The sequence below is a fragment of the Chrysochloris asiatica genome, unplaced genomic scaffold (assembly GCF_000296735.1).
Source record: "Chrysochloris asiatica unplaced genomic scaffold, ChrAsi1.0 scaffold00014, whole genome shotgun sequence".
In the NCBI taxonomy this organism is placed as follows: domain Eukaryota; kingdom Metazoa; phylum Chordata; class Mammalia; order Afrosoricida; family Chrysochloridae; genus Chrysochloris; species Chrysochloris asiatica.
Genome location: NW_006408532.1, coordinates 1,180,580 through 1,204,284, shown reverse-complemented (window position 1 = coordinate 1,204,284; position 23,705 = coordinate 1,180,580). Strand labels below are relative to the sequence as shown.

Below are 23,705 nucleotides of genomic sequence, written 5' to 3'. Positions count from 1 at the left end.
AAATTTAAAAAGTTTTGTCATTTTAGCTTCTCTAGAACCAAGTACAGTTTTGGAATTTTGTGATTATTGTTGTATCTGCTGCCCTATAGAAAATGAATAATTCTGACAGGTTTTTTCCCCATGATGGAAATCAAATTTAAAACGGTATTACTACCAATACGTAATAATAAACCTACAATTCATTAGGTTTTTAATGTATGCCAAGTTATATGTGTTTCTAATGTTCAAAATAACTCTGCAAAATTAGTCATATTCTCATTTCATAGATGAGGAAATAAAGGTTTAGAGAGGAAAACTACTTGCCCATTTAAGATCTGAGTGTTTATAAGTGAAAAGATAGGGGTTTTCAAAGCCAGGGCTAACTTCAAAGTCCATGTTTCTTTCCACTATGCCATGTGTGTAAAAAAGAAAAACAAGAAAATAAAAAATAAAAAGACACCTTTCCAGGAGGTTTTTGTCCATTTTAGCTGAGCATAGCTAGGAAAGGGACCTTGCTCCTAAACAGAAATTCCCGTAAGGAGGATGGTCTAGAAAAAAAGAACAGAAGAGCTTTAAACCAGCCTCCATTTTGCTGTCTAGCTAAACAACCCTGCCTTTGTCTCTGTCCCTTTCACTAAGCAGTGTGATCTCGCCGCTTCAGAATGTAATGACATCCGACAGGTAGTGGTGGGAGTCCTGGCTGGGTCAGCTGCTGCTGAGGAAGAGCTCCCCTGAATGGCTGCACAAGCAGAGCGCCTGCCAGGCCTCAAGGACATGCCTTCTCAGGGGCCAGAGTAGCTGTTTGGGTGGTGCAGCAGTTTCATGCCAGTGGTTTCTAGGAATGTTTCTGACCTCCCTTGGTCCCTAGCATTTCATGGGCGATGGAGCAAGACAGAATCTCAAAGGACAGCCTGGGGTTTTGGAATTGCATTGGCTTACTCTTTACAATCCATGCGATCTGTAAAAGCAGATATTTTTTGTTTCCTGTTCATTGGGAATTTCTCTTTTCCGTATTTTATTTCTGATTCTGAAGGGCTAGTCTCATCTGATTATGAATCCTACAATGTTGATAAAATGGCAGTCCTGGACTTTGTGTCTTTATTCCCTCTCAACAAAAGACTATATCTATATATCTGATGTAGATGTTGAGAAAAACATAAATGTAGAATTGCCGTTGAGAGCAATGATAAAATTTTTATATCAAAATTTATTGAATGCTATATACTTCACATACATAATAACACTTATTCTTAGCAATGGTTTTGAAGTAGGTTCTGGACTTTTAAGTTGCCCAGGATAACATAGCTATTAAGTGGCCAACTTTGTGGTCCATCTTCTTTCTCCCTTGTTGTGTAAAACCATTGCTTTATGATTCCATCACTGTGGGGAGATCCCTTACTGGCCATTTCCTGGGACTCTCTGCTAGTCATTTGAGACAGAAATTAATCTCTCATGGAATCAAATTCAAGCCTTGTAATTTACTTTTCTTATTTTCATCCTCATTGCTAAATTGAATTAATTATTAACTGGTTTCTGATTCCTGGTGTGGTGCTATGTAGGTTAAGCACTTAACCGTAAGGTTGTTTTAAACCGAAAGGTCAGTGGTTCATTCTCACCAGCCACTCCTCACAGGGTCGCTATGAGTTGGAACCAACTCGACGGCACTTAATAACACACGGCACTTAATAACACTTTCTAGGTAATAGCTTGGTGTAGGCACACAGATTATGGAATAATGTAAAGCTTTTCTTTAATGTTATCTCTCTTTTTTTGCTTTTTATTATTTAGGTTATTATTTTGATTCAGGTGACTAGCTGTCATTTGCATGCTGGGAACATAGATACTGCAGTGTGTTATAGTGGAGAGAGCATAGCTTTGTAGGGATAGAGATCTTATTTCAATCCTAGTTTTGCTACCTACTGAGTATGCAACTTTAGACAAATTAATTTACTTCTCTGAGCTTTGCTTTTCCCATTTGTGATGAGGAGATGATGTCTATCTTAAAACTTGTGGTGGAGATTAAAAATAATATTTGTAAAGTGGCTGGCATAAAGGCAGCCATGTAGCAGGTATTCAGTAAATATCTGTTGAACACTAGACAAGTAGCTCATACTATTATTGTTATTGCCATTATTTATCATTGTCCCCTGGGTCTTTCATTTTAGGAAGTCCATACAACTCATTCTTCTAGAGACTTACTTTGCAATTATCTAAGAATAAGGGCAGGGTTGGGGGTGGGGGTGGAGGCTTCCTGAAATGTCACTTGGAGGTCCAGGTTTGAACTTAGGCCATGGCTTAGCTGACCTTCTCTGCATGTGACCTTCCCTGGCCTTTGCACAATTCTGTCTTTAATTGGCCAACACCAGGCTTTTTCCATTCCTGCTTGCCATTGTCCTCTGAGTCTTTAAGCAGCAGAAGAGGTGTCATCAGTTCAGCTGTTGTCATTTAACTCAGGGATGCATGCTTGTTAGATACATGGAGATGTCTCATTGAAAGTTCTTTGAACAGGTCAAAAATTTAACTCCACAAAGTTTCCAGCTCCTTTCATTGGAGATGCCTGTAGAAGCCAGGAGTCTTTATTTGATGATCTTGCATAGTGAGCAGAGTTTCTCCACTGTTAGTCATCTGTAGTGGTTTCTGTCCAGCAGTCCTTCAGCTGGTGCTGTACTTAACGTCGCTCGGGCCTCTGAGGCTGATTTTGGCCTCAGCCTGTGGAAGGATATAGTCTCAGATGAAATGAAATGGCAGATTTGGTTGGGATAGATCACTGCTGAGTGAGCCTACTGATGTTTGGTCCCTAGAGTCCACTTACCTCACTGAATAATAAATATCATGTCTGAATGTTTCATGTGTTCAGAAACCAGCAAACATTGTATGGGAGTTTAGCTTTAAACCTCTTTTGAGTTCTTGATGTATATCTCTCCAAGAAGTTCATCTCTCAATGAAAAAAACTCCATCTCTCCAAACTGACAATTTAATGCATTTAGCTTTAACCAAACTTTATCCATAGAAAATATTCCATGGGATTTACTCGAGTGAAACAGCGTTTCTTCATCTTAGTAAGGAAGTATCTTCACATCATTTATCTGAATTTTGAGTAATGTGCTTGTTGTATATTTTTTTGTCTAAAAAAATAAAATAAGCAGATTTTGCTTCTTTTTCAGCATTCTTATTTTACTGTGCCTGATTCCAGAGAACTTCCCAGCATACCTGAGAATGTGAGTACTTTGGGGAAGATGAAGTTAAGTTTTTCCTCTTCTTTGCTGCTGAAAGATTTTATTTGTTAATTATAAAAACAATGCATTAATTATATAAGCAAAAGCAAAAGTAGAGACTATATAAAAAGTATAGAAAAATAAAAAGGCAAGAAGAGACTCAAAGACTTCTCAAAGGTGACAGTACAGTTTCCATGCCTCATTCCAACCTTTCCAGAGATACAGTTATAATTATCTGTTGCAAAAGCATACTCCATTTTCATTCATAAGAATCCTTTGTGTAGATTGTACAGTATTCAATTTGTTATGTAATTTACTTAACCATTCCCCCACTGTTGTACATTTAGATAGTTTTTCCTGTTTACTGTTGTAAACTAAATGTTTCTATGTAAAGAATTTTCCATATAAAGTTGCTTCATTACGATGGATTTACTCAAGTAGAATTAACAGTGCATATTCATTTTGAAAAGCAACCCAAAAGAAATAAAAGTATTGGGGGTTTAAGTGTGAGAACCCTACCTCTACCTCTTAAAGACAGGAGCGGTAAAACAAGAGTCTGAGAGAACAGAAGGTTAATGTTTGCCCTCCAAATAAGCTGAATGACATACCTTCCTCACCTTATTACACTTCACAGTACTTTGCACTGATGATAAATAGTGCTATATAGAATTGAAAATAGTGTAACTACTAATTAGCCATGGACTCCTGGTGTGACGCTGTGGGCTAATGCGCTGGACTGCAAGGTCAGTTTGAACCACAAGGTCAACAGTTCAGACTCACCAGCTGCTCCTTGGAAACCCCATACAGGATAGCTACAAGTTGGAACCTACTCAGCGGCACTTAATGACAACATACTACTTAGCTGTTCCTTGGAAACCCTGTACAGGGCAGTTACAAGATGGAACCGATTCCATGGCACACAATAACAACACCACCAACACTACTTAAACAACTGATTACCTTTTTAAAAGTTTGGAACAAGTGATAATTTCTCCAGATCTAGTACAGATTCACAGAAAGGAAAGTCTTCTAAGTTTTGTCCTTAGATCAAGCAAATTACAAATGTCAAGTAACCAAATCTAATTAATGAAGTTAGACTGGAGTATTGTGATTAGAAATCAGTCTTAAATATATCAAGTATATTCATAGAATTTATTATCTGTATGAGGAAGCTGTTGTGGTAAATGTTGCTTCCTTTCTTTGACGTTAAGTAATAAAAAGTTTATATCACAATTTCTGTTTCAACAATAATTGCTAAGGTTTGTTAAGTACTACTGTGTTCAGTGCTTTATAGAATTTGCGTATCCCTCTTATCAAGCTTGGGGGATGGTGGTGTTATGTGCCATCGAGTCGGTTCTGGCTCCTGGCGATCCTGTGTAATGGTTTCCCAGGAACAGCTGGTTCAAGCCGACTTTACAGTCCAGCACATTAACCCACGGCGTCACACCAGGACCCCTTCAAGCCTAGGTAGTAACTACTACAGTTAGTCTCATTTTGCATAAGGAACGAGTTGTTGTTGTTAAGTGCTGTAGAGTTAGTTCTGACTCATAGTGACCCTTTATAGGGTTTCCAAGGAGTTGCTCATAGGTTTGAATCACCAACCTTGCAGTTAGCAGTTCCATGTTTGCCCTAAAACACCACACCAAGACTCCTAAGAACGAGAGACCCTGACAACATATTCAAGATCCTACAGCAAAGAAGTGGTAGAATTTGAATTCATACATCGGGCTCTCTGATTCTAGAAATTGAGCTCCATACTTCATACTTTCAGCCATATACTTATCTCTCATCACTCTAAAAATTCCATCGAAATGATACACGAAATATAAAAATTAAAAATAAAGAGACACCTAATTAGAAAAGAGCACTGGTAGCATAGTTGTTAAAACCCAGGCTGCTAATCTCAAGGTCAGCAGTTCGAAACTACCAGCTGTTCCACAGGAGAAAGATGGGGCTTTCTGCTCCCGTAAAGATATACAGCCTCAGAAACCCTCAGTTCTCTATGAAGCGGAACTAACTCCATGGCACACCACCACCACTACCACCACCACAGCAAAGAAGTGGTAGAATTCTAATTCAAACATTTGTCTATCTAATTCTAGAGATTGAGCTCTGTACTTACACTTTGAGTCATACATTTATCTCTTATCATTATAAAAATTCCATCAAAATAATACACGAAATATAAAAATAAAAAACAAAGAGACACTTAATTAGAGGAAAGCTCTGGTAGTGTAGTTGTTACAAGCTGAGCTGCTAATCTGAAGGTCAGCAGTTTAAAATTACCAGGAGAAAAATGAGGCTTTCTACTCCTGTAAAAGCTTACAGTCTGGGAAACCCTATACAGGGTCGCTATGAGTCGGACCCTACTCCACAGCACATAACCACCACCACCAAATAGAAGAGAAAGTTACTATGAACCAGAAAATTTAAGGTATTGCGGACATGAAGCATCTAATCATTGATACATTATAGACAATGGAAGAATCTTAAAAGAACCCAGAAATCCCGAGGAAAATACAGAAGTAGGTTCATACAATAGTGCAATAGCAAAAGACTAATTGAAAAACGATTTTCAAATGTGTTGGAACATTAATAAAAATTGATTATACACTAGTCATACTGGAAATAACAAAGGAAAAGGCTACTGTCTTTTATTGCAATATAACAATACAATAAATTAGCAATAAATAAATTAATAAAGGTCTAAAAGTATTCATCTACTTGAAAGAGTGGTTGGGTCAAAGAGGATTAAAAAAAGTTTGAAATGGGCATTATTTTAAAATGAATGACAATTAGCAAAAAAAAATTTAAAAAGCTAAGAGGTTTCACCAAAATTATACTTATGGGGAAATTCATAGCTTTGACTGCATTTATTGTACATTAAAAATATGGGAAATAATTTGACTTTCATTGCAAGAAACTAGAAAAGTATAGCAATATCAAAAAAGCCAAGGCTAGAAAAATAAATTACAATTTGATGAATTACAAAATTGTTAGTTTTCTTAAAACTGTTCAACCAGTAGTTAATGTTTACATTTGAATGACCATGCTGTATCAGGGAATAGATTATGATTGCATTTCATTTCTCGTACAACTTTTTTGTCACATAAGAGTCCCTAGATTTAATGTCTTGCTCTTTCTTGATTTTACTATATCTTTTTTTTTTTTTTTTGTAACTATATCATTTTGATAAAACATTCTATAGTAGTTTCCTGAGAAAGTAAACATTGGAAGCAATTATTTTGGACCTTACATAACTGAAAATTACTTTAATCTATTTTTATTCTTAATTGATAGTTTGACGGGGTTTGAAATCATTGGTTGGAAGTCATCTTTTGAAGACATTGCTCCCTTGACTTCTAATATTCCTCTTGCGACTGAAAAGTCGTAGCCATTCTGAGCCCTGATTCTATTAGTAGTCTTAGCTTGTCTCTGGTATACTGAAATTAGCAGCCCTGGTGGTGCAGTGGTAAAGCTCTTAACTAATAACAAGAAGATAGGCAGTCCGAACCCACCAGGCACTCCTTGGGTTAAAGCTGTGGCAATCTCCCATAGAGATTACAACCTTGGAATCCTCATGGGGCAGTTCTTTGTCTTATATTGTCACTAAGAGTTGGAATCAATTTGATGGCAATGGGTTTGAATATTGAAATTATATAACAATGTGCCTTGCTATGTATCTGTGTTCATCTATTGTTTTGAACGTTAGTTGGACCCATTTAACCTGGGATTCCATGTTGTTTTATTAATAGGAAATATATTGTTTCTTTGAGAAATATCTTCCTTATGTTTTCTTTCTTTTTCTGGAACCTAAATTGTAGGACATTGATCTTTTAATTTTCATATCTTTTCTCTCCTATTTTCCATCTCTGTTTTCAATGTTCCTTTTACTACTTTACTCAAATGGTCTTTCTACCCTTTTGCATTTTTACATTTCTGCTGCTGTACTGTTTTTTTCCAAATGTTTTTTGTTGTCTGATAAAATTTACCTTTTTTAATGACATGCTGGACTTCTGGTGTGGCGCTCTAGGATCAGCATTGGTTTGCAAACCACAGGGTTGGCAGTTCAAACACACCAGCTGCTCCTTGGAAAGCCTATACTGGATTGCTATGAGACAGAACTGACTTGAAGGCACTTAACAATAACAACAACAATAACATGTTATTCTTATTTCAGAAGACCTGTAGTAGCATAGTTTCTTATGAGTTGGGCTGGTAACTGCAAGTTCAGAAGTTCAAATCTGCCAGATGCTCTGAGAGAAAACGATGAGGCTTTCTACTCTCATAAAGGCTTATAACCTTGGAAACCCTATATGAAGTAGCTATGAGTCAGAATCGACTCCACAGGACATAACCACTACCACTATTCTTGTTTCATAAATACGTCATTGGTCAAAAATGGAAGAGTCTAGTTGAAATTAAAAGTATAGAGCATCTATCAAGAGGCAAGGCAATCTACAAATTGTGAATCACATTGGAATATGTGTTCTGCGGAAGAGAGTACAAGGAGTTTTTACAAGAAAATACAAGGAACTTCAATATAATTTCACTGATTTGTTGACATTTAGGCAATGGTTACAAACTTGGCTGAGGATACATCTGATTGGTAGATTACATAGGTTTCCAAAATGGTTTTTAATTTACAAAGTAATCATTACATTGAGTACATCTGGCTTTGAAACAATCATGATACCTTTCTTGCACGATTGAATAAGCATCTGTTCTAAGAATTGTTTTGAACTAGGTTTCTAAGCAGGATGTATTCTTAAGCAAGCAAAACTCTTAAGCAAGCAAAATCACATTCTTCTCTAAAATTATTTATGAAGTCATTCCCCCAGGGTACATTGGAGAGTTATAGAAACAACAGGCTGCACACTTGATGCAGAAGTTACTTATGATTTAAAATGGAGTTTTGGCCTCAGACCTTTACATATTTGGTGGTGGTGGTGGTGGCTATGTGCCGTGGAGTCAGTTCTGATTCACAGCGACCCTGCACAGGGTTTCCAAGGCTGTAAATCTTTATGGGAGCAGAACGCCTCATCGTTCTCCTGCAGAACAGCTGATAGTTTTGAACTACTCACTTTGAGGTTAGCAACTCAATTTGTTACCACCTATTAATTTAGGGATACAAAATTTGTTGTTGTTGTTGTTAAGTACCGTGGAGTCGGCTCTGACTCATAGTGACCCTGCACAGGAGCAGAACGCCTCATCTTTCTCCCACGGAACCGCTAGTAGTTTCCAACTGCTGACCTTGAGGTTGGCAGCCCAACTTGTAACCACTATGATACCAGAGCTCCTTAAATACATATATGTATATATGTATATGTGTGTTATACGTAACAACTTAAAAATTAGCCTGCTCTCTGGGATACAGGGAATGAGACATGGTTGGAATGGGGAAAAGGGGGGAAATAATGTTAAGATGTTTGGCTGTCTTATAACTCTTGGTTTCCCTGGCATACCATTATAAAATAGACACTTGAGGGGCAGAGAAAGGAATAGCCAGAAATATCACCATAGAAAGCTTGTAAATCCATCTTCTGCCTGTAACTGATTGGAATACCTAAAATGGGGCTACAATGTGCCCAGTGAAGGAGGTTTCCTGTGGAGCCTCTGCATTACATAAGACCATAGATGGAATCCTGAACACCATCCAGAATCTTCTGAAGTGGGAAATTGCCTCTTGAAAGAACAAGCAGACCAGCCTGGAGCAGCTAGAACAGAAGATACTTCTTGAAAGAAAGACCTACAGGTAAAATGCAAAACAATATAGGTAGACCCACTGATTACTACAAGAACAAATAAGTTGCTCACCCAGGAGACATCAAGGCACGTGGTCAGGTCCCCTCAGAGCAAACCCCCTTCCAAAACTTAGACTCAGTGGGAATACATGCTCTGATTGGTGACCACGTTGGTCACCAATAAGGGGAAGTGAGGGAAAAACAGCAATGTAGCTGCAAGCTAAGCCCTACAACATTCAATAGACTCCTGTGAACCCGGGTGGAGAATGGTTGGCCATCAGTGTGGCAAGACCTGGGGACTCTTGGGCCCAGAGTCAGTGACATAGCCACAGAGGACTAGAGTGGAGAGTGAAGCATCCAGCTGATAATAAGAGAGGGCATATGCACAAGAACACCCACACTTGCAGATAATACCCACTTGACCTGGCTTTGATGACCGGATGATCAGAGCTCAACTAGAAGAGGAAAAAAGAGTAATCTGATACGATTTGATGAACTTGACCTACACCTGTGGATGCAGTAGCTCAAAAGAGGGAACATATCTTTATAGCAAGGATCGTTCCCACCCCCTCCTTACACAGAGTAGACAGGGATGGACAACTTGGATGTTGGCTACCCAAAGTTGGGGTGCTTCAAAGGCAAGAAGTAATTGGCTCACAAGCTTTCAAAAGGGAACCTAGATCCAGAGGGCGTGGAGGAAGGTAGACTCTTCACTGAGTAGTATCCAATCTGTCTAGGCAGAGCTGATGAAAGGAAATGCAGATAGGTATCTTGTGATACAATAGTGAATAATTGTTATCTGGACTGATTGTGAGGGTTGGAAATGTAAAGGTCCATGTTTTATAGCAAGGAGGGGAGTGATTGACTTTGCAGTCTAGGAGTGGAGGTCCCTGGGACCATCAAGGTTGAAGAGTGAAGAGCAGGACTCTACCCAGAGAAACAGTGACACCAGAGGTAGAGGCAGAGACGATGAAGTGGAGAGATGGAGCAACTGGGGGCTTTAGACCTAGAGAGGGAGAGGGGCTGTGGACTGACAATCAGGGGGCAGACTTGCAGGGTATACCCTTTGGTTGGTTAATGATGCATGGAGGGGATTGTAACCATGTTAATGAAACAATATACATTAGGATGAATATAAAACTAATGTTCTCCCATGTAAACTATCACATTAAAAAAAAAAAAAAAAAGCCTGCTATATACGGTCAAGCATTTAATTAACTCACCTTAAACTGACTCAACAGCACTTAACAACAACAAATTAATTTTGGGTTGTTCTTACTCAGAAGATATATATCACATTTCCCTGAGACTGTTATTTATATGAGTCATGGTGTGGTTCTGCAGGATAAGCACTGGACTGCTAACAGCAAGGGCAGCAGTTCAAATCCACCAGCTACTTCTTAGAAACCCTATCCAGGGCCACTATGAGTTGGAACTGACTCATCGACATTAACAACAACAACAACAATCATTTCTACATTAAAAAAGTTGTTCTTCTCCTTTGTCCTTTTCTTCAATGTTCTCTTCTGTTTATGTGTTTTGCATTTTTATGGTAGAGGCGATTTTATGTCTTTTAAAGTAGAGGCGTTCCTCAAATGACTGTCCAGTCACATTTAAGAGTGAGGCACTAAAAAGCTGATTGAAACTCTATGTTCATGAATGGTGCTTGCCACCTGTGGGCTTTATTGAAGATGATGGATCAGGGGTCTGGCTATTTGTAGGTTGGTGGAAGGGGACTCTTAAATATTGGTATCAGGACCTTTCCTTCTGAACTCAGGGTGAATCTGTTTTCCAGTCTCTTGACTGGAGAGTGTAAGTTTTATTACCAGTGTTCTGGAGGCTGAGTGGGAGGAGGGAGTTTTATGGGTGTCATGTATGTATACTTTAATTTAGTCCTCCTTTTTTTTGTTGAATGCTTTATGTCACCCATTTTCAGCTAAACCTGACTCAATCCTTTCTGTTCGGTTCCACTTGAAAGTAAACTTTCATTCTGCAATAGACAAATGGGAAAGTCACTTGACTAGCTTGGGTGAGCTAGGTGAAGAGAATCTTAGTATTAAATTGCTCTCGTTTTTAATTACACTTCTATCCTTTAGAGGTTCTGGGTGTCCCCAGTACTTGAACCGTTTTGGAATTCTCTATGTGAGTAGAGCTTGATGCTTGTTTCCCTATGGACCAACTCAACCTTAAACTTCAGCCTCCTTTGCAAAGACTAAGACTTTGCAACTCAGCATATTATTGGTAGTTTGGGCCGAACAATTCTTTGTTACTACGCAATATTTAGCACTAGATGTCTGGAGCCCCTCACCCCAGTTGTAACAACCAAAACATCTCCAGACATTGCCAGTGTCCACAGTAAGTGGGTGGTGTAAAAATGGCCTCAGGTTGAGAGTTACTTCTCCTTTGGGAGGAGAGGGTATCAGAAGAGAGAAAGATAAATTGTATGTTTAATTCACCTAATTTTACTTGAAATCCCCATTAATTTCCCATTAATAGACACTTAGGTATTTGCAGTTTTTTCCTATTACAAATACTGTTATAATAAAAATTATTGCCTGTGTTATGTTGACTTTTTTATTTTATTATTTAAGGACTGAGAATTTTTTCAGAGTTTAAGGTACCTGAAAGTTCTAATAATTTCTAAATATCCAAAATCACAATTATTAAGATTAGCAATAGTTTTGTTTTGTTTTTGGGGTGTGTGTGTGTGTGTGTGTGTGTGATTGTCTTCTTGGTAGCCCCAACTCCAATTAATTCCCCTGTGCAGTGCATGCCACCTCCCATCCCCCCACCATGTAAAAAATTTACATTCCCTCTGCTGGTTTTGCCACTAATGAACTAATTGTCTGGATATGACCCATTGTCCCTTAAATCCTTCTTTGCAAACCAATAAAAGGCTGGTCCTGTTTGTTTCTAAGCAGGAATAATAATAATCTGCTGCTAGGCTCCTTACATACATGACTCCATTTTAATTCTATAGCTACTCAGTGAGCAGTAGAAGTGAGCCCTACTTTTTATGTAAGGAACCTAGAACTCACAGATCTGAGGTCACCATCCCGAGATCTGTTGTTAAGTGGGGTGTAGCCACCCCAGTTTGTAAGGATCCAGAGTATTTTGTTTCTACAATGCCTCTTCCTGTCTCCCTAGAGTTAATGTCTTATATTCATGAGGAGAAAAAATAATTTTTTGTGTCTCAAATATGAAATGAAGCAGGAAAGCCTTTCCTCTGAAGAGAATCTGAACTTTTGTAGAACCAATTTGTGTGATTTTTGACACAGAATCACTATTGAGCTTTAACCATGTTAAAATTTGCATTTTAATCTCTTGGTGATTTTTCAAGGATTAATTTAAAATGACTAAATTGCTGCATTGCAAATTGAAACAAGCAAGAACCATGGGGTTGTTAATATGATATAGTTTGCTGTAGTGGAAAGAACATGAATTTTGGAGACAGCCAGACACTGGACTCTACCACTCTGGGACCTTGGACTAGTTACTTATACTTGCTGAGTCCCAGTGTTCTTATCTAATAAAGAAAAAATGTGAGGAACAAATGAAGTATTAAATGTAGATGCTGTTTTAAATGGGCCTTATCTCTCCCCTCTTCCCTCAGCTTTTCTAGAATTGCAGTCTTCCTTCTCTTGAGGCCTGAGTTGTGGCTAAGGAATAGAGAACATGGCTCCCTGGGGCTTATCTTTTCTAGGTTTTTGCTGGCATTCTTGGTTGTGAAGATCAATACCTTATCCTTCCACGACCTTATCCTTTTTGCCACAAAAGTCTCTTAGCAGACCCTGTTGATACCAGCATTTCTTAAGCCTGGGACTGTTTTAGGGAATGGAGTCCTGGACCCCAAACCTGTACTATAGGAAATGTTCTATAAACATTTATTGATCATCTCCTGTAAGAACCATTCTGAACTCCAGAGATTAGCAAGATATGGAACTTATTTCTGTTACCAGGTAATCGTGTAGCTTCAGAGAAGAAAGAGTGTAGGAAAGAAAGGAGCTGATGTTCACTGAACACCCACTGTGTACCGCACACTTTATACCACAGTAAGTAGTGTTTACGGTATGGCTGCTGTCAGCCTTGTTCTGATGTAGAAATGAAGCACAGACAGGTCAAGTAACTTGCCCTTGGTCATGCAAAGAAAAAATACTAATATCATGATTCACACCCAGGTCTGTGTGATGCCAGCACTTAGATGGTGTAGAGTCCTAGACCTATTGCTCCATAGCTCCCTGTACTCTTTTTAAAACAATAACTCACCACATGTGTAAACCATACAATCAGTTGTGTGGATATTAGTTTAATGCCATCTCTAGTTCCATAAGGACAGGGTCAATTTTGTTTTTGTTTTTGTTTTTGTTTTAACCATGCGTTGTTGTTGTTAAGTGCTTTCAAGTCAGTTCCGACTCATAGTGACCCTGTATAGGGTTTCCAGTGAGTGAGTGGTGGGTTTGAACCACCAACTTTTCAGTTCAAACTGACCTTGCAGTCCAGTGTATTAATCTGTGTGATCACTACGTCTCTGTAATTAGCCCTACACCTAGGACATAGTTTTGCTGCTGTTGTTAAGTGTCGTCATCAGTCCTGACCCATAGCAACCCTGTATAGAGTTTCCGAGGAGCAGCTGGAAAGCTTGAACCACTGACCTTGTGGTTCAAACCGACTTTGCAGTCCAGCCCATCAACCCACAGTGCTGCACTAGGAGTCCTAGGATGTAGTAGATGCTCAGTCTGTCTCTTAGAGGATGAGTGATTTAGCAATACAAACCCTCTCAGGAGAAGAAGGAAAATAGCAGTGTCTTTCACTTTGCTTTTGGGCCAGTGTGTCTTCAAGACATTCAGAAAAAACAAACGTAGAAAACTAATTCTTTCCACTTTCAGATTCCTGTTGAAACTGATTCTCATTATCCTCCACTCCGCCCCCCCCCCTTTTTTTTTTTTTTTTGGTAAAAATATTTTCTTCCTTTTCACTGGAAAACTATCACTATGTAATTGCTCATCAGGGTTTTCTCTGTCTATCAAGATAACACATGTAGGAGTGAATTTTATACAGGCAATAATTAAATGAGCATAAATCTTTATAAATTTTAAACAGTTGACCTGCATTTAAAAAGTCACAGATCATGAACAGATATGTAATAATAATTGCATTGTAAACTGGTAGTATAAGGGACTTTTTCAATGGCCAGGCTTTGAAGTTTCCTTTTGATTAATGGATAATAATAGAGAACTTCATTTGGAATATTAAACAAACCTGTCTGAATTATCTGGGCAGTGTCATACCAAGTGGTTAATGATGCAAGGAAAGCATTTAGAATAGACAGTTACATATAACATTGCCCAGATTCCACTTTGTCAAAAGATGCTCCATGATATAGAAAAGATTTATGAACTCATAGTGACTTTCAAAAATAAACAAGTGGAGTTGCCAGTAGAAGACCTATTATCAAGTACTGAGATGATATAGAATTCCATTGTTGCTTTTAAGAGCTGTCAGGTAATTGTTTATTGTAATGGTTTTTCCATTCACAGAGAGGGATAAAGTTGACCTCTGGGTAAACTCTGCTTTCTTTCTTGTACTTAACTTCACTAGTTTGATGGCTTATTTGAGGTTGTGGGTTTCTTTCTCAGACATACTATTCTAGAATCTAAATTTGTAATTCCCTTTTAAGAATCCCACACAAGTAAGGTAATTGAAATTAGTCTTTTAAAAAAATAAATAGATGTTGTTGTTAAGTGCCATCAAGTCAGTTCTGACTCATAGAGACCCTGTATAGGGTTTCCAAGGAGCAGCTGGTGAGCTTGAACCACCAACCTTGCAATTCAAATGACTTTGCAGTCTGACACGTTAGCCCACAGCACCACACCAGGACTCCAAGATGTGTATATGTGTGTCTATATATGTATAGACACACATATATGCACAAACATAAATACATATATACATACACACATATACATACATATATATGTATATATACACACACACACACATATATACATACGTTGTTGTTGTTAAGTGCCATTGAGTTGGTTCCTACCCATAGTGACCCTGAACAGGGTTTCTGAGGCTGTAAATCTTTACAGGAGTAGAAAGCCTCATCTTTCTCCCGCGGAGCAGCTGGTAGTTTCGAACTGCTGACCTTGCGGTTCACAGCCCAATTCATAGCCACTATGCTACCAGAGCTCCTTTATATACATATATTTATGTATATATATAGATACATATTATAACTGCAAGGTTGGTGGTTCAGTCTCACCAGTTGCTCCTCTGAAACCCTATACAAGGTCACTATGGATCGGAACTGACTCGATGGCACTTAACAACAAAAATTATATATATGTATATAATGCAAGGATTATATATATGTATATAATCCACTGAGGATTTAAAACATTCCCGTTCTTGTAAAATCATTGAAATGGGAATATTTTGAGAAATTTAAGATCCCTTGGCAAAACCTAGTCTCTTCCATTGAAAGTTTCCCCCAAACATAGTACAGTAAGTCTTTATCACCAATATTGGGTATGAAGCTGCAAGTCACAAAGACTAATAAAATGACAGACAGTGGGGCGGACTAGCATCTGTTTCAAAGGCTCCAAGGAGTACCCAGCTTAGAGTTAGTTCTTTGGTTTGGGGATTATCTCATTTCCCTAAAGTATTGAACCTAAGACGCTTTCTCTCTAAGCCCCACTGTATCCCCTCCCACTCCCAACCCTTTCCAACCCCTCATCACCACCCCCACCTGCTTTATAACCTCAGGCTTGAATCACACTGTGAGCCTGAATTCCCTAGCCACCTAGATTGAAGAAGGAACCAGCAGGGACAGCCAGGAGGGAGCAACCATTATGGGGTTTCTCCTGGGGGACTGGGGTTTTGCCAGGTGTCATTTCCTTCATCTTTATCTGGATTTAGAATCTCAGAGGGTTAGAGCTAGAAAGGACCTGTATTGTTTCTGTGTGGAGATGAGAACTTAAAGGGCTTATATGAGGTGTCCCACTTTAGAAACTAAACTTCCAGTCTGGTCTGTCCCTGTTGACCAGAGAGCTTTCTTAGTTTTGAACTCTTCCCAGGATGAATTTGAAGGTTAGCCTTGTATCCCTGCTCCCCAGCTCTGTAGAGTAGACTATAATAAATGCTAGGTGGATAGGCAGGTGTTCATGCAGCTATAACTGTGCCTATAAGAGAGTGCTTCAACTCCATGAGTAGAAACGAAAGACCTTAAACCTGAAAACATACTGGCACTAGGAAAACTAAGAACTTTTGAGCAGGTAGTCCCTTTAAGCAAGGTTTTTCTTTCTTAGCAGTTGAGTCACACAGAGAAGTAGTTGGCAAGGAAGGATGGGCAGGAGTGGTTTCATAGGCTTGGCTGCGGGGGCATTATAATTCACTAGGTCTAAGAGGCAAGTGAAGCCATGTTTGACAGAAATTATGTTCTTTAGAAGGAGAGCTTATCCTTCATTAAATGAATGTACTCTCCCTTTAAAAAGCTTGGCAAGTGGGCAAGTATAGTGTACAGTAAACTGTAAGTCTGGGGTCACCAAGATTCTTCTTCTCATGCTCTTTGAGTTTGGCTCATTGTCAAGTCCTATAATTCCACTTTACAGATGTCTCTCCTGCCCGTCTCCAAAATGTTCTCCTGAGTAGTTGTTTGTTTTTATCATTTCTTCCCTGGACTAAAGCACTAGCCTATTAATTGATTGCCCTGTCTCCTATGTGCCCTTTCCTAGCCACTCTTCACAAGGCCTCTAGAAAGATCTTGAAACACAAATATGATCATGTCATGATCCTCCAGCAATTCCTTGTTATTTATGGAATAGAGTGTAGGTGCCATGTTCCCCTGTTTCACCACTCACCTTCTACCCTGCTCTTCGCTGTTCTGACTTGCATGTAGTTCCTCTCACCTTTCTGCCTTTGCCCCTGCTGGAATACCCTTCTCCCCTGTCTACTGAATGACCCTCTCCCTATTGGGAGAGCCAGGCAAAATGCCTTTTCCTCTGTCAAGTCTTCTCCAGATCCTTTCCCTGATTGGCCAGCTCTGGAGTGTGTGTAGCTTTGTCCACTGTACTCTGCACATTGAGTTTCTGTGTCTCATGTAACCACCCTCCACCCCTTAAAAAATAGGGATCATGTTTTGTTGATATTTGTAATTCCAGCTCCCAGGATGTTGCTAAGTACATCATAGGAGTTAAATACATGTTTGCTGATTGCCTGGTGTAGGAGGCAGAAATAGGATGTTGAAGATTTATTTTCCACTGTAAGTGTGCTGTAAGAGAGAGTATACCTGCATCCTTTACAATAACAAGCCCGCAGAATGTCCTGTCTGCAATCTTGTCCTAAGACAACTTGCCATGGAAGCTCTCTCCTCTTTAATCCCACCTCCCTACACTCAGATCTTACCTATCTGAGAAATATGATTGCTGGATTGTGAAATAAACACCTGCTTCTATGTATAGTCCCTCTGTGCGTCCGCCAGTTACTCAATGAGCAAATCACCTACGTTATTTACACATTTATTAAGCATAACCACAGAGACCTTAAAAGGCTATTTTACCTACCTTTATGCAGTTGCCAGCATCAACACTCTCTCTGTGTGCCCTTCACCATTAATAATTGGTTGTTTCATTGAACTCAGACTCAAGTTTTCCATTCTCTTCTAAAATGCTATGTTCTTCCTAATATACCACTGTCCCTTTTCCAAGCTAGTACATTTCTTACAGCGTCACACTGCTCACACTCCCACTAAGGACAAGGCATCAACCTCAGGCGCTTCCTCCACTCACTGATTCATTCTTTTACTAAACTGCTAGATGATGTGATTCAATTTTTCTTAACCCAAAGAGACCTCAGTCAAGTAGCAAAAACATAGCTACTGAGTATTCATAAACTAGGGACAAATTGATGTAGAAGCGTGGAGGAGAGTTTGATGAATGGGGAGTTGTGGAACCCTTCCAGGAGGAAGTGACATTTGAGCTAAGTCTTGAAAAGTACATGGATGTTCTCAAAGAAGAGAAGAGCATTTTAGACAGAGGAAACAGCAGAGGTAAAGGTGGGGATGTGAAAAAGAATGCCAGGTGTGAAAAATAGAGTCTAGCTACTGGCTGCTCAAAGTTGGGTTGGGGGGTTGTGGGGGGATCCCTCTAGGGAATTTTCTTTTGAGCTCAGCTTGGTGGGAGCTGTATTTGCTCCCTACAGCTACTCTCAAAGCCCCTCTCTAGCCCACTAGTTACCCCCATGGCTAAGTGAGGTTCCCAGGGTTGTCGACACTCCCACCCACTCCCACCCGCTCAGGCGGGTGGCATCCCAGAAGGAAAGAGACAGGGGAGGAAGCAGATAAGAAAGACAGCTTCTGTTTAGACACAAATATCTTGGTAATCAGCACAGATGGGATGAGAAATACCAAAAAAAGTACATGACAGTTTAGAGAGAATCTGGCTAAATGTTACATATTTTTAACCTACCTGTGTAGAGTTTTTTGAGCAAGCACCTGAGTTCCTCAGAAACTGATTGGAGATGGGGGCCATACCTTCACCAAGTGGTATTTTTGTTTCAGAAATTTTCCTTTCCCCCTCCCCGAATGTATTCTTACAATTTTTTTTTTCCTCTCCCACCAAAAGAAGGCGCAGGATTTGTCTCTGACGCTGTGTCTCCGTATTGGGACGGCAAGCTGTGTAACATATTTCTACCCAGCGTGAAGCTTCTTGGCAGACTCTTGAGGCCACGCTTTGGTGGCTTCAAAGTTATCTTTGGATCTGTCAAAAGTGCTAATGGGCTCTCTGTCCTTCTTTAAGCTCCTCATTTCTATTTTCTTTTTTACTTCCATCCTCTCCTAAAAGAAAAATTCATAAAATTCATCAGCAGTTAAGCATTCACTGAAATGCTCAGCTGAGGCCCCCTATTTTTGTTTGCGAGAAGAGCTCTGCCATGTCACTGTCTTCAGAGCAAACCCCACCCTGACATCATTAGCTCAGCACTCCTCAGTCCACCCAGCAAGAGATGCGCTTGTTGACGAATTCAGGCAGTCTTTCAGTTTTTGTTTTGTTTTAGCTATTTTTCATCAAGATTGTTAAGAGGCAAGTTGGTGTGGTGGTTAGAGCAGGAGCTTTCAATTCAGAAAATCTGGTTTTGGAACATGACTTTGCCTTTTCTAGCCAGGTGACCTTTGAAAGACTACTTAGCCTTCCTGAACCTCAGTTGCCTCATCTATAAAATGGAGATAGTAATGCCTGTCTCCTGGTTGTTGAGAAGGTAATGGATAACACAGCTATAGTATAGCCCCGGCATGTAAGTATTAAACAATAAGCATGGGGTAACCATCATTTTAACTGAAATATTTTGTTTTGTTTTTTTTCCTCTTTCTCTTTTCTTTTGGCATACTTTGATCCTGCTTTCTTTTCCAAATGAGACTTTTGATCCACCAGTTTTGAATGATGTACAGAAAAGAGCACAGGTTTAAAGACAGACCTACCCAGCCTGAGTCATACTTTAACCACTCACTATGTAACCTTGGTCAGATTACTTCTCAATGCCTCGGATTTCACGTCTGTTGAAGTGTCATCAAATTAGTTCTGACTCATAGCAACCTTGTATAGGGTTTCTAAGGAGTGACTGATGGGTTTGAACCACCAACCTTGTGATTAGCAGTTCAGCATAGGTGTGGTGTCCAGATTAAAGGAAATGATGTATGTAAAGCCATATACATTGTTGTTGTTGTTATGTGCCGTGGAGTCAGTTCCGACTCATAGTGACCTTACACAGGGTTTCCGAGGCTGTAAATCTTTACAGGAGCAGACCGCCTCATCTTTCTCTCGTGGAACCGCTGGTAGTTTCGAACTGCTGACCTTGCGGCTTGCAGCCCGATTCGTAACCACTATGCTACCAGAGCTCCTAATATACATTGTAGATGTTTTAAAATATTTCAGCAGGACAGTGGAGTGTAAGGGAAAGTTACATGGGCTATGGGGTCCAGTCTGAGTCCAAATTCTGATCTTATTGGTTGTCAAACCTCTACAAGACTTTGGATTTTTATGAAGATTGCATAAGATCACACATCCAAAGATTATACATACAGTGGTTGGCACTTGTTAGACAATCATATATGGAACTGTTCATTAGCTCACTCTGTATTTATAAAGGGTAGTGGTTAACCAGGTACCACAGTCAAGCAATAATGAATCATAAGATAAATACTTACTCTTCTTCCCAACCCGTAATATTGTTGAAAAGTATTTTGTGTTATTTTGCATATAAAATCTACCTGGCTTACTTGAATTTGTGAGTTATGGATTGTTAATCATTGTAAACTGTAACCCCTGGTAATATTGTTCCCTCTCCTAACTCCTTCATTTTCAGAGGGTTGTGTTGTGTGACATTGAAAACCTCTACCATTGAAGAAATTAGCATATTCATGTGTATTATTAAAGTTAGTTGGGTATAGAAAGGGCCCCAGAAATGAAGCACACTACATTTTCCCCCTGAAATCTGAAGAGTACCAATCAGTAGTACTAATTAAAAACTGAAGCCCAAGTTCTGGGGGGAAAACTAATGGAAACACTGCTTTGTCACAGCTTACTGCTATTTGTCATCATCATCATCTTTTTTTCTTTTTGCCTTTTGAGCAAAATACCTGGAAACTGTAAATCTTTGAATCTTTGAAATTATTTTAATTTTGGAGCATGTCACCTGGTGGTGATGGCAGAAGTAAGTTCACGTGGTTTGTGCAATGGAATCTATTGGACAGAAACATGTTCAGTGCCAGAAGTATTTTAGTGCTTGGGTACTTTCTTTTGCCTAGATGTGTAGCACACAGTACATTAGGAAGGGTCTGGGATCTGGGGTGAGAATATCTGAGTGACAGTCCTGTCTCTATCGTTTATTAGACTGTTTGATCTTGGCAAATCTCTCTGAGCCTTGGTTTCCTCATTTGTAAGATGGCAAAATTCTTATCCTGCTTACCATACAGAACTGATATGGAGAGCAAATGCAGTGCTCTCGGTGACCTCCGTTGTAAACTTTAATCAGCACCCAAAGATGTCATTGCCCAGGCTGCTTCATCTCAAAAGTCTCTTCCAGCCTCACATCTCATGATTTTATACACAAGTGATATTTGGTATCATGTAGCATGAACAGAACAGGGAAAGAAGGTATTCTTTGTGATTATTTGTATTCTCATGCTTGTATTAGCTACTTGTTTGTAATAAGAACAAACAAAATAAACCACAAACCTTCCATTTTCTTTTTTTTCCTCCTAGAGAAATCTGACAGAATATTTTGTGGCTGTGGATGTAAACAACATGTTGCATCTGTATGCCAGTATGCTCTACGAACGCCGGATTCTCATCATTTGCAGCAAACTCAGCACTGTAAGTAGACATTCTTTGAGTCGGGCTTTTCAATGATTTTAGTTGTATTGAAAGCTGTATCGGAAAATTAAAGAAAATTTTAGAAAAAGAAATCAGCCACAGTTCCCTCATAGGTACTAAAACCAAAACCATTAACATCAAGTCTATTCTGACTAATGGTTAGCCTATAGGGCAGAACTGCCCCATAGGGTTTTTGAGACTATGACCTTCGTGCATGCAGACTGCCGCATCTTTCTTCCAAGGAGTAACTGGCAGGTTTGAACCACCCACCTTTCAGTAAGCTGTCTAGGGCTTTAACCACTGTAACCTTTCCCCCTTTATATAACATGTCCTTTCATAAGTTGGTCATGTTCCTTTGCAGTGCCAGTATACATTTCATTTATTCTTACAGTCTCATAGAAATATGTAAATACGCCACTTGATAGTGTGTTAAAACATTATACCATTAGTGGGCATACCTAAACCAAAACCAATACCACTGCCATTGAGTCGGTTCTGACTCATAACAACCCTATATAGGGTTTCTATAAATCTTTATGGGAGCAAATGACAGCCTCATCTTTCTTCCATGGGGTTGCTGCTGAGTTTGAACCACCAACCTTGCAGTTAGCAGCCCAACACCTAACCCATAATGCCACCAGGAACAAGAATTTATCGCTTCACAATTTTGGAGGCTAGAAGTCCAAATCAGGACATTGGCTCTAGGGGAGGGGCCTTCCTAGTCTGTAGTCCCAGGAGTCCCTTGGTGTTTCTTGGCATCTGTCTTTCTCTTATGTGTCTGTGTGTATGCTGCTCTGTTCATAACTCAGAGACGATTAGGTTTAGGACCCAGCCTGCTCTGATAATGACCTCATTAACTTAACAAAAGAAAGACCCTATTTTCAAACAGGGTCGTATTTACAGGTATGGGATTGGGATTTCAGCACATCTTTTGCGGGGGACACAATTCAATCCATAATAATCATAATTTGCTATTTTTTTCTCCTAATGGTAGAATTTACTGCTTTAACAGTTAAGCCTGTGCTTATCGACAATGAATGCTGCCAGCTGTGTATGACCATCATTTTCACTGCAACCATGCCAGAATTGTGTGTGTTCATACACACGCATCTGATTGGAATAAAATAGGTACAAAGTGGTGTTTCAGGTTTACTTTCGTTTGGATTTCTTGGATTAGAGGTAATGGTGAAGACTCTTGAAAGTCCTGATGATACAATGAGTAAAGACACTAGGCTGCCAGCCAAAGGTCAGCATCCTGAGCCCACCAGCAGCTCCACAGGAGAAAAGTGTGGCAGTCTCCTTCTGTAAAGATTTACAGCCTTGGAAACCCTACGGTGCAATTCTACTATATAAGTGCTATATAAGATCACTATGAATTGGAATCAACTCAAAGGCAGTAGAGTTTTTGGTTTGCTGAATATTTTTGCATATGTTTATTTCATTCTTGTGTTTTGTTAATATATTTTCTCATTCTCTTATAGGGGGCTTCATATTTTCCCTATAAATTAGAATGAGTTCTTTATATAATTTTTGTTATATGTAAAAGATTAATATTTTTCACGTTCTTTTTAAGTTTTTATCTTGCTTTATAAAGGAAGCTTTATTTCCCTGATATTTTATTCTGACAATTCTCAAACTTACAGAAATGCTTCCATCTAGAGTCTACCATTAACGTTTTTCTGTGCTTGCTTTGTCACGTGTTTGTCCTGTCCAGACTTGCACCATTCATCAATTCATCTTATTTTAGAATGCATTTCAAAGTAAATCACAGGCATTAATGTAAAACAAAAACAAAACCTCAAACCCCCAAAGTCTGCTGACTCTGACTCATGGCAACCCTATAGGACAGAACTGCTGCCTAGACTTTCCAAGGCTGTAAATCTTTATGGAAGCAGACTGTGACATCTTTCTCCTGTGGAGCACCTGGTGTGTTTGAATCACTGACCTTTAGGTTAATGTGGAGTCAGTTCCGACTCATAGTGACCCTACACAGGGATTCCAAGGCTGTAAATCTTTTACGGGAGCAGACCGCCTCATATTTCTCCCGCGGAACCTCTGGTAGTTTCGAACAGCCGACCTTGAGGTTAGCAGCCTGATTTGTAACCACGACATTACCAGAGCTGTATCACCAGAGCTCCTTGGCATCAGTATGGTGGTGGTGGTGATTGTGTGCCATCAAGTTGATATCCTATATATTACCAGGGCTCTGGTAGCGTAGTGGTTACGAATCGGGCTGCGAACCTTAAGGTCAGTGGTTCGAAACTACCAGCTGCTCCGCGGGAGAAAGATGAGGCTTTCTACTCCCGTAAAGATTTACACCCTCGGAAACCCTGTACAGGGTCGCTATGGGTCGGAACCGACTCAATGGCACATAACAACAACAACAACCAGGGCTCCAA

At 39.5% G+C, this 23,705-nt stretch overlaps 1 protein-coding gene across 1 annotated transcript in view; it reads left to right on the top strand.

Moving 5' to 3' along the window:
• DENND1A (DENN/MADD domain containing 1A) overlaps positions 1–23,705 on the top strand; it is a 469,777-nt gene that overhangs the window by 114,842 nt on the left and 331,230 nt on the right. Inside the window, exons 4-5 of the mRNA XM_006834747.1 lie at positions 3,144–3,197; positions 21,196–21,306. Of these exons, the coding sequence (XP_006834810.1) occupies positions 21,238–21,306 (69 nt within the window). The 5' untranslated portion in view covers positions 3,144–3,197; positions 21,196–21,237. The remainder of the gene's footprint in view (positions 1–3,143; positions 3,198–21,195; positions 21,307–23,705) is intronic.